Genomic DNA, 11,233 nt, shown 5'->3' on the forward strand with positions numbered 1-11,233 from the left:
TCTGGTACGCAGGGATGATTATCAGCTGATGCGGCACAGCAGTCATCTTGTAGTTACCAGGAATGGTGTTGTGGGGATCTGCAATGTGAGTTGTCCTTGGGTATCTGGCTTCCTTAAGAATGGCAGAGTAGTTCTTGTTTTCCCCTGAGGTAATGAGGGCTGGTAGCTATCATCTTCTCAAGTTGCAAGTTCTTCAACCTTGTTTTGGGCCTCCGGGCCATCCAGCGCCCGAGAGGTCAGGGAGGCCGGGCCCCCGGAGGGGGGGTGGCAGTCTGGCTCTCGGCTGTACAGGGGCAGAAGCCCCCGGCCGCGGGGCCCCGGAGGGGAGCCGGCCGTCCGGCGCGGCGGCGCCCCCAGAAGGGGGCCGGCGTCTCTTGTATCTCTTTTAAGACCCAATGATTCTTCTTTAGTCTTCTTTTTCTTTTTCTTTTTCCTTTTCTTTTCTTTTTCTTTTTCTTTTTCTTTTTCTTTTTCTTTTTCTTTTTCTTTTTCTTTTTTTTTTCTTTTTCTTTTCTTTTCTTTTCTTTTCTTTTCTTTTCTTTTCTTTTCTTTTCTTTTCTTTTCTTTCTTTTCTCTTCTTCTTCTTCTTCTTTTTGTTAGTTTCCTTTTTTAAGCTTCCTTCTTCCTTGAGTGGGCCTTTTATTTTTTTTCCGGAAAGCCTTATCATATTTAACTATACTAATTTACTTTCTGCCTTTACCCACTAGACGGTCAGCCCAGCAGACTCTCAATGAATGAGAGAAAAATAAAAGACCTATGAGGTACTGAGGTTAGGAATTACTCCACCTAATACAAGAAGAAGCTGAGGCTCAGAGGGCGCTGTTGGCTACCTGTGCAGTGAGCCTGAAGCTTGAGCCTCCTGAATCCAAGTCTGGGCTCCATCCATCAGCATAGGCACTGGGCCATAACTGAGGAGAGGATGGGACCAGCTCAGAACAATTCAGAGGCAGCACAGTAGGCAAGTTAGGAGTACCACAGAGAAGGGTCCTAACTCCTCCTCAACCTCCAGTGACTGCCTCTGAGCACACCACTTTATCTCTGTGTTCAGTTACTCAGTAAAAAAAAAAGTCTGTACCTACTGAGCATTTGGTCAACTGGGTTGTGAATTCCTTGTTGTTGGGATCATGTCTGCTCTCCCTGCAGCTACATGCTGCCACCTGTACACTGCCTGGCACATAGTAGGTGCCCTAAAATACTTGTGAGTGACATGGAGAGGGGAATGTGGGCCTATACAAGCCATCACCACTGTCCACTGATAACGCATTCCTCTCCTGTTTCCCAAGGAGTGCCTCCGGTCAATCACCCCTAGACACTGAGCTCAAACTTTGTCCTCCCTCCCCTCCCCATAAGTGGGTGGGGCAAACCCCCCAGCACTGGGCAGGTATCAGGAGCAGTCAGTGACAGCCAGGGGCAGTCAGTGGTACTGAGGCCTTCACTGCACCATGAGCATCTCTCTGCTGAGCCTCAGCACTTTCCCAGGTGGCCTGTCCAGGCTCCTCCAAGGGGTATCCCTGCTGGGCCTGCTGCTGCTGCTGCTCAAGGCAGCCCAGCTCTACCTGCACAGGCAGTGGCTGCTCAGAGCCCTCCAGCAGTTCCCGTCCCCTCCCTCCCACTGGCTCTTCGGGCATAAGCAAGAGGTAGGTAGAAGGCAGGGAGGGCCAGGTGGCTGGGCTCTCAGAGGCTGCTCAGCAGGTCCATAGGACAAAGCCTTAGGTGTGACCAGCGGGTGGTCCCTGAGGCACACCCAATTATCTCCTAGGTCTGGGCTCATCCCAGCCACATGGAGTTCACTCCCTCACCAGAAGCTGGTCCTGCTGTTACTTAGTTCTATCATGCACTTCTTCTTCAGGTTGAGCTGAGACTATGTCTGCAGCCCTATACTTGGAGGGCAATGCATTATCCTTCCAGAGTTCCCTTGCCTCTAGGCTGGTAATCCCCAGCAGCCTCAAGTGTTTTCAAGACTGAGGTTTCTAGCTGATTCTTGGACCTAGTCACTGGATAACATCTTTTCTTCCTGACTGGATCTTCTCTGGGAATGTAGATACATGTCAGATGGCATCCATGTCCTGTGAGGTTCACGGGTACTGGAGGCCACACACAGGAATTTCAGAAGGTGTCAGGCCATAGAAAATAGGTCAGTTTGCTGGGGAGGTTGGGTAATGTCATGTGGAGGAAACCTACAGGCTCATGTTTCCCAAGATGAACCAATTTCTAGAGAGGTGATTTCAGGGCTCAAACCTGACATTCATGGGCACACATGAGCGGTCAGGCTGCTGACGTCCTCCAGTAAGGGGTGCTCATGTTGAGTTGCCCGTTAAATAGGGTCTGTTCACTGGCACCCTCCTCTCACACATCCTGGACTGGGAGACCCTGGCAGCTGAGTGTGTCATCCCTTCCTGTTTACAGTTCCCAGAGCAAAGCCTGGCACAGAGAGGTGCTTGGCTCAGGTGTGTGGAGTGACAGAGGAAGGAGGGAAGAGAGCAGCTGCATGGCCAGATGGACATTGGATGTTTGCCTACATGGTTAGCATCACTGCCACCATGGGGGCCATGTTCCCTACAAGGATTCAGCTGGCTCTGGCCAGATCTGCTCAGGAACAGGTGGCAGCCCCAGCAGGGTGACTGAGAATCTACAGGCCAGAGGACTACTCAATTACCTTGAGACAGAAATGGGTAGGCTGCACATGGGTTAGCCCATGGGGTTCCAGTAGAACACTAATGACCATATCCAGAACCAGAGTTCTCAGAGGGCTGACTGGTGTAGACACCTCACAGCTGGAGAGAAAACATGCTAGTGTTGGCTCCATAGCCTAGTGGTTAAGGAAGCTGATCCCACATGGCTGACTGCTGTTGGAATCTTTTGCTTTGTAGCTTGGAAACATACAGTGTGCATGTACTTATGTTCCCCAAGCCCTATAGAATGAAGAAATGAGAAGGTGCTTTCTATTTCTCTCTCTCTGTTCTGTCTCTATTATTGTCTCTGGCAAGCACTCGTTCCCTTTGTTATTTTTTAAAAGAAAGAAAATAGGATTTGCTGAGCTTGAAAAATATGCCATGCATGCATGCATGCATGCACATGTCCTGACAGGATAAAGAAATGGAGGAGAAGGGATTATGGCACAACCACGCTCCCTTAGGGAGCACTTTTTGCCTTCTCTTGCTCTGTCTCTGTCTCTGTTATTCTCTCTAGCAAGCACTTGTGCACTCTAGCAATTAAAAATAAAAACAACAAAAAAAGGAGAGATGGATGCTGAGTGCTGAAACAGTGTTCCCAACCCTCGCTAGTCTGGCTGAGGGGATTTTAGGAGATGAACTTGTAACCAGGATAATAGAGCTCCCACTGGCCAGTCCTTGCATTGGATCAAAGGGACGCCCCCACAATGGACATTACCTGGGAGCACAGAGAAGCTTCATTAAATAATTCAAGTGGGACAAGATTTCTTGTGCTCAATAAATAGGAATCAAATAAACTAATAATTTCCTCCAGGCTTTTACACTTCCATATACTCACTCATTCATGGTGGTGGAAACATTTTGGGATGTCTGCCCAGCTAACCTGTTTTGAGATCTCTTTCCCATTCAAAAGGGTAGGCCGCTGGAAGCCTCTGTAAATCTTACCAGGTAGATGTCTTGGCCATGTTGTTACAATCAGTCTCTTAGAATAGAATTCATTAGAGCCACTTGGTCACTAGGTTAGAAGGGTAATAGGTAAAAGCAAGAAAGCTGAAATACTTTTGTCCATCAGATGAACCCAAGTTCATTCACAGCTGTTGAAGCTTTTAGAAAAATGCCTGATAGATGGGACCAACGGATGGCGTAATGGTTATGTAGCTGGACTGCAGTTGACCATGGTTTGAGTCTCAGACTCAGGGGCTTAAATCTAACACAGGGTGTATGTGTGTGTGTGTGTGTGTGTGTGTGTGTGTGTGTGTGTGTGTATGTGTGTGTGCGCTCCCAAGATCCCAAGAGGGGAATGGAGGAGAAGGAATTATAGCGTGGCCATCCCCTTGGGTGGTGACTTTTCACTTTCTCTCTGTCTCTCTGGTGAGTACATGTGCTGTAAAGCAAAAATCTTAGAGAGAGAGAGAGAGACAGACAGAGAGAGAGAGAGAGAGAGACAGAGAGAGAGAGAGAGAGAGAGAGAGAGAGAGAAAGAAATACCTGGTAGGGCCAGCAGGTGGCTCAGGGGTTAAGGAGTTGGATTCCCATATGGCTGACTGTGGATGGAGTCCTGGACCCAGCAACTTGAAACTCACTCTGGGAGTTTGTGTGCATGTGCATGTGTGCCCAAAATCCTGAGAGAAGAATGGAAATGAAGGAATTGTGGTTTGGCCAGAGGGTATAATTTCTCACTTTCTCTCTGTGTCTCCTGTGAGCACATATGCCCTATAGCAAAAATTCTCCAAAAAAAAAAAAAAAAAAAAAAAAAAGAAAGAATTAAAAAAAAGAGACAGAGAGAAAGCAAGAAAAAGGAAAGAAGAAAGAAAAATTCCCGGTATGCAGGAGGACCTAAAAAAATAGTTGATGCATCTATTAATGCCTGTATGGAAGAAATGGAGACTCAGTATGCCAAAACCTCTTCAATTCCTGGTTTTGGAACATCCACACTCTGGCTTCCCCCTGTCCTTGAGCTATGTGGGACACACCCACATCCCTTGACTTTGTGTTTTCCATTTGTCTTTTTCTTATGTTAGATTGTGATTATATCTGTCCCTTATGACAAGAATTTTAATGAAAACTCACTCATTCTCTCTCCTTCATGTACTCATCCATTCCTTCATACATGTACTTATTCCTTTAAAACTAAGGTATGATTCTCATGAGCCATGCTCATATTTGGCATTAAGAACACACAGATGACAGATATTTAAGATGAGTTTGCCAAAAGAGTGCCAGTAATTAGAATACACTGAGTCAAAATATGATAATACAGGGACATCAAGAACCTACAGAACGCCAGCTGTTGGCATGCTGGTTAAAGTGGATGGAATCCACATGACCACTGTGCAGTATGAGTCCAGGATTCAGCAGCTTGGAAAACACACTTGCACGTGTACATGCCTGCCTAGCGATCCAAAAGGAGGGAGAAATGGAGAAGGGATAGCAGCATGACCATCCCTCATAGCAGGTATATTCTCACTTTCCCCCTCTCTCTCTTTCTGTCTCATATCTGGTGAGCCATACATCCTCTGATAATTTTTTTTAGTTAAAAAATAAATGATGGAAATGCAAAGCAAAGATACAATGAGGTCGCCAGGGTGAGTTTTCAGTGCACCTGAACCGGCTGTATCATTTCATGTTAATTTTCTCATTCTTCACTGTAATAGATAATATAATAATTCCTTTCTAACCATAGGTTTGCTTTCAGCATTACGTAATCACACAAGGTAGATCAGGATGCCATGACAAAGTACAACAGCCTAGGTGGCTAATACAACAGAAATGTGTTGCCTCCCAGACATGAAGAGTGGAGATCCCAGATCAAGGTGTTGCCAAGTTTGGTTTCTTCTTTAGGCTCAGAGGGGAGCATCTGTTCCAGGCCTTTCTCCTTGGTGTGTAAATGACCACCTTCCTGTGTCTCTTCACATGAGCCTCTCTCTTTGATGTCACTGTGTCTTTTTATGAAGACACCAGTCCTATTGGATTAGAGCCCACTTTAATGATCTCACTTCATCTTGATTACCTCTGTAAAGTTCCAATCTACAAATAAGATCACATTTTCAGGTATTAAGAGTTAGAACTTACATAGAAGTGTGTTTTAATCTTAGCTATTCTGACTGTTAGGTGGTATCTCATTGTAGTTTTGATTGCCATCTCCCATATGTTAAGGGACGTTGAGCATTTTTTCATATGCTTTTTGGCTATACATACGTCAAACTTCTTAGAGAATTGTCTGATCAGCTAATTTACCCTTTTTTATTTTTTCCCTTCGGGTGAGCTTCTTTTCCTTTCTCAGAGGTTTTTGCTATAGGGAGCAAGAGCTCACCAAAGAGAGAGACAGACAGAAACAGTGAGAGTGAAAGTGAGAAATCACCCCCCGGGGGGATGGCCGTGCCTCAATCCCTTCTCCTCCATTCTCCTCCTGGGATCTTGGGCCTGCATGCACACATTCCTGGTGTGATTTTCAAGTTACCAGGTCTTGGATTTGAACCACAGTCATGTGGGAGTCCAGCAAATATAACCATTGTGCCATCCACTGGCTCCTGAGGTGAGCTTCTTGAGTTCCCTATATATTCTGATTATCTGTTCGTTATCTGAGGCATAAATTGCAAATATATTCTCCCATTCCAAAGGTTATCAATTCACTCTAATTATTGTTTCTTGAGCTGTGCAGGAGCTTTTTTTACCTGTTGCTAATCCCACTTGTCTATTTTTTGGATCATTGCCTGTGCTTTGGGGGCCTTATGTAAGAAGTCTTTGCCTATTCTGAGTGTTTTCCCAGTGTTTTCCAAAAGTAGTTCTGTAGTTTGAGGTCTTAGGTTCAGATCTTTGATCCACTTGGAGTTGATTTTTGTTAGTGGTGAAAGATAGGGGTACAGTTTCATCTTTCTTCAGGTGGATACTCAGTTTTTCCAGCACCATTTACTGAAGAGGTGTTTTTTTCCTCACTGGATTGTCTGGTGCCCTTTGTCAAAATCAGTTGATTATATGTTTTGGGGTTTATTTCCAGGATCTCTCTTCTGTTCCATTGGTCTACATGCCTGTTTTTGTGCCAATACCATGCTGTGAGTTCTTTTAAAAAAATAATTATTTATTTAATTATATTTATTACTATTATTATTTAATTTGACCAGAGAAATACAAAGACAGAGAGAAAGGGCAAGTGAGAAAGCAAGCCTCCAGGTCTGGGACTCGAACTGTGGTTGGCCATGTGGGAGTCCAGCACCTCAACACTACACCACTTGCCAACCCTTCCATGCTATTTTGATTATCACAGCTTTGTAATACATTATGACAGAATGGCTAAGATTTAAAAAAATAAGAGAATTATAAGTGCTGGTGAGGCTGTGGATAAAAGGGAACTCTCTTACACTGTTGGTGGGAATGCAAATTAGTAATCCACTGTGGAGAACAATATAGATATTCCTCAAATAGAACTACCATATGATCCAGCAATTCCATTTGGGGTATCTACTCAAAAAAAATAGAAATATACTCAGCTAGAAAAACATGTGCACATCCATGCTTATTGTGGTATTATTCACAATTGCTAGTACATGTCACCATGCCAAATGTTCATAAACAGATGAATGGAGTGCAGCACATATACACTACAGAATACTACTCAGCCATAAAAAACCATGAGATCCTAGTGTTTGATAGAAAGGGGCCAAATATGGAAACTTTACTGCTAAGTGAAGAAGAAAACCAGACTGTGAAAGAGAGGCGATACATGTGCCCACTTAATATATACCAATGTTTGTACTCTATGGAAGAAACTGAAATATTGGATGGTATCAAGGCATGGAGAGCAACTGTGGATACCAGAGACAATGTGGGAGGAGGGTGGGAAATGCCAGAGGATAAGAGGGAGGGAAACAACGGGAAAAGGAAAGTAGCAAAACATTTAAGAAACAAAAAATGAAAAATTACCTGTTGAATATAACATGTATGATAATATCTTTGATCGAGATAATATACAGTATATTCTGGAGGGGAAATTCATTCCATATGCTGTAATGATATACAGTAAATGAGTGTAATAAATAAAAAGAAAAAAGAAAAAAATTTAAAAACAAAAATATTTTTTAAATGGTCTTTAGATTTGAAAAAAAAGAAAGAAAGGAAAAGAAATTTAAGGGGAACACAATGATCCTAAATCATTAAAGCAAGTCTGTGAACAACTTTAATTTTCACAGACAATGGAATCAATTCTGGAACATTTAGGAAGCACTTTCCATGTTAAGATTCTAAAGACAGTACCAACTGACAACCAATGAAGAGAAAGAATTTGAGCTTTGGTCAAGGTATTGGGAAGACATTGGATAAGGGGCTGGATAAGAACCCAAACCTTCACCAACAGTTCTGACCACCTAACCTGTGTTGATAGATCAGAACTACCTTCCTTGGACCATTCTACTCTGAATCCCTCTCTTCAAGTACTAAACATAAGAAGAAAATATCTACTGGGGGCCAGAGAGTGGCAGAGTGGTAAAAATAGCCTCTGTGAGGCAATGCCGTATGGCAAGGTTGTTGGTTCATACATGGAGAACTCACTGAGTATGCCAGGAATTCACATACCCAAATTCCAGGCTTGGAAACTGAGAGTGGATCACAATGCGAAGATCCTATTGGAACATTGTTTGTCCACAAGCTTTCTCATGGAATAAGTAAATAAACTTCAAAAAAGAAGAAAATATGTGTTGATTGTTGTTCCTTCTGTGACAGTTTTACAAAGACCGGGAGCTGCAACAGATTCTGAAAAGGGTAGAGAAATTCCCGAGTGCCTGTCCTCGTTGGCTATGGGGAAGCAAAGTCCTTTTCCAAGTCTATGATCCAGACTACATGAAAGTGATTCTGGGGAGATCAGGTGAGACTGAGACCCACATCCCAGGTGGAGTACCTCTTCCCTCTTGAGAACAAGTGCTATGTCTGTGGAATTACAGAAGAAACTGGCAGTTCAAACATCAATGTCTAAACCCTCTACTAATCATCCACAATCCAATCTAAGGCCAGCTTTATTTTTAGAGTACTGAATGTTTAAGAAAAGATAGATGCAAGGCTATCTGTTGTTTAAATTGCTTCAACTCTGAAAGACAAATTTCACATCTGCACTGACTGGGTTTGGAACCTATAATTGTTGCCCACCCTGGATTGGGGGATGATGAAGCCACAGTCATCTGTAGAACACCCAAAGGCTCTGTATCCTTCTTTGGCATTGAGGATATAGCCTGTCTTACTTACCAACTGATGATCTTGGGCCAACAAATGTTCTGATGGTGGTACTGTGTCTGCTTTCCTGAGCCCACACTGACTTCCAAGGCAGATATATAAGGGAATGGGGTACAGTTACATGGGACAAATTGCCAAATAACAGACCTAAAGAACTGATGGCAGTAAATGATCTGGACCACAGGGACTTCCTTATATGGCGGCCCGGTTTCTCACTAATATCCTTCTTCACCTTCTAGACCAGAAGGCCCGTGATGTCTACAGATTGGTGACTCCATGGATTGGTATGTACATCTAAACTACCACTGTAGTCCACTTGCCAATTAGGCTTCCAAGAACTTTCTCTTTGGTTCCCAGAGAACCACAGGTGACAGAACACCACAGTCACCACCTATATCCTCCTTAACTTCTCTTCTAAAAAGACCACACCCCTACCTACAGATGGAGGGAATCACCTCAGCTAAGCTCCTTTCCACATCTCTTCTCAGTTCTCTCCAAACACATCAGCTAGACCCTTATTGAAGTCTTTCCTTAACCTGCCCCAACTCTTTTCAACCCCTATCTCACAGGCATCATAAACACTTATATGTGCTAGCCCAACTGGGAAATTCACATTCCTGAAAACATGCTATGACTTCCCTACCTTTTTTCCTCCCAAGAAATCCAGTCTTCTGAGATTTCTGCCATTAGAAAAACTACCCTCCTCACTCTCTCCTAAATTGTCCTCAGTCATCCCTGTAATCCCATCTCCTTGACACACGTACTCACACCCATCTCTGGCCCAGGGCATGGTTTGATCTTGTTGGAAGGGCAGACATGGTTCCAGCACCGCAGGATGCTGACCCCAGCCTTCCACTTTGACATCCTCAAGCCCTACGTGAGGCTCATGGCAGACTCTGTCCAAGTGATGCTGGTAAGTCTGTCTCTCTCAGCTTCACACACCCGCTCACAGCACACACTCTGATTCCACCAAACACATGCCCCCAGGACAGCCATCAGATACTGCATGGACTAACACCCCCAGATCCAGATGTGCACAGCCTATTTCTGAAGAATAGAAGCTCATTGTGAAGGGCTCAGACACATTGTCACATGGACACATCCACCTGTTCTCACAGACATATTCACCTGCTATCACCCACGGTGTATGACCCTCACATCCCAATATACTTGTGCTCACTGCACTTGGAGATACAAATCCAGACACACCACTGGAACAAACACACATATCCAGGCACACAGATGTGCCTAACAGACACACATAAGTCTGCAGACATATATACACTGGCCATTGTGGCCACACGTTCTGGCTTCCCTAACATAGAGCATGGATAGGCAAGCTCCTTCTCACAGGTGTCGTCACGTACATGTGCTATCATGTTGGTGATGGTTCAATGAGACTTTATCCCAGGAAACTTCCAGACAGAGGCCCAAATGACTCTGCTACTGAGGAGAGTCTATTGGATGGGACAAACTTGCCCTGGGTGCCCTGTGCAGTGGCAGGTTCACTGGTGAGGGGGATCCCAGGATGTTATTCAGCCAAGATCTGCTTGGATTTGAGCCACTCCATGGAGTGAAATGGGCACCAGGTCTGCATGCTCAGTGCATGTCCTGCCACACAATTGCTGTCCACGAGGATTTTTATTTCTCACGAAACTATTTTCCACTGAAGTCTGATAAAAAACAGAATAAATGTCCCTGATGTACCTCCTTTTGCTCCATAAATGTCTCTTGTCTAGACATATTTACTCCTTAAAAGTGGGGTTCACCTGTCCCTCAGGTGTAACTTGGCAATCAGGACTTCAAAAAATACCTCATTTCTTTATACTCCCCCCAAAACAATGTTTTCCAGTCTGCCAAAAGGTTCTGATCATCATAAGTTGCCTCTAAAATTAAAAGCAAATATTGAATACTAGAAGACCACAGGTTTTATTTTTAAAATAAAATAACAATGCTATGTGAGGAAATGGGCATCACTTTACATACACTTGTTTTGAGGGTCATGGTGTGCTTTTAAAAATTGAGGAAATCCCATCAGGACATGTACGGAGAGGCAGAAGAGCCAGGTCTCATTAACACAGAACTTTGGCAGGAATTGAGAAAGTCAATGTCCCTTCTCTGCAAAGGATAAATGGGAGAACCTCATTGATCAGGACACTCCTCTGGAGATCTTGGAACACGTATCTGCAATGACGCTGGACACCATGATGAGGTGCGCCTTCAGTTACCAGGGCAGCGGCCAGCTGGACAGGTCAGTGATCATCCTTCAACTGCAGGGTCCTTGTTCTCACCAACTGCTGTGGATGCACCTGAGAGACTGGGGGGGGGGGGGAGTCCCCTGG

The 11,233-nt window shown here is 44.3% G+C and overlaps 1 protein-coding gene across 1 annotated transcript in view; it reads left to right on the plus strand.

Annotated features, from left to right (window-relative positions):
* The first annotated feature begins 1,389 nt into the window (after positions 1–1,389).
* The window catches only part of LOC102477006 (cytochrome P450 4A11), a 14,835-nt gene continuing 4,991 nt past the window's right edge, over positions 1,390–11,233 (plus strand). The window contains exons 1-5 of the mRNA XM_006163774.3: positions 1,390–1,637; positions 8,388–8,529; positions 9,131–9,175; positions 9,677–9,804; positions 11,018–11,142. Coding sequence (XP_006163836.1) covers positions 1,443–1,637; positions 8,388–8,529; positions 9,131–9,175; positions 9,677–9,804; positions 11,018–11,142 — 635 coding nt within the window. The 5' untranslated portion in view covers positions 1,390–1,442. The remainder of the gene's footprint in view (positions 1,638–8,387; positions 8,530–9,130; positions 9,176–9,676; positions 9,805–11,017; positions 11,143–11,233) is intronic.

The sequence above is a fragment of the Tupaia chinensis genome, unplaced genomic scaffold (genome assembly GCF_000334495.1).
Source record: "Tupaia chinensis unplaced genomic scaffold, TupChi_1.0 Scaffold142914_1, whole genome shotgun sequence".
Taxonomy (NCBI): Eukaryota; Metazoa; Chordata; class Mammalia; order Scandentia; family Tupaiidae; genus Tupaia; species Tupaia belangeri.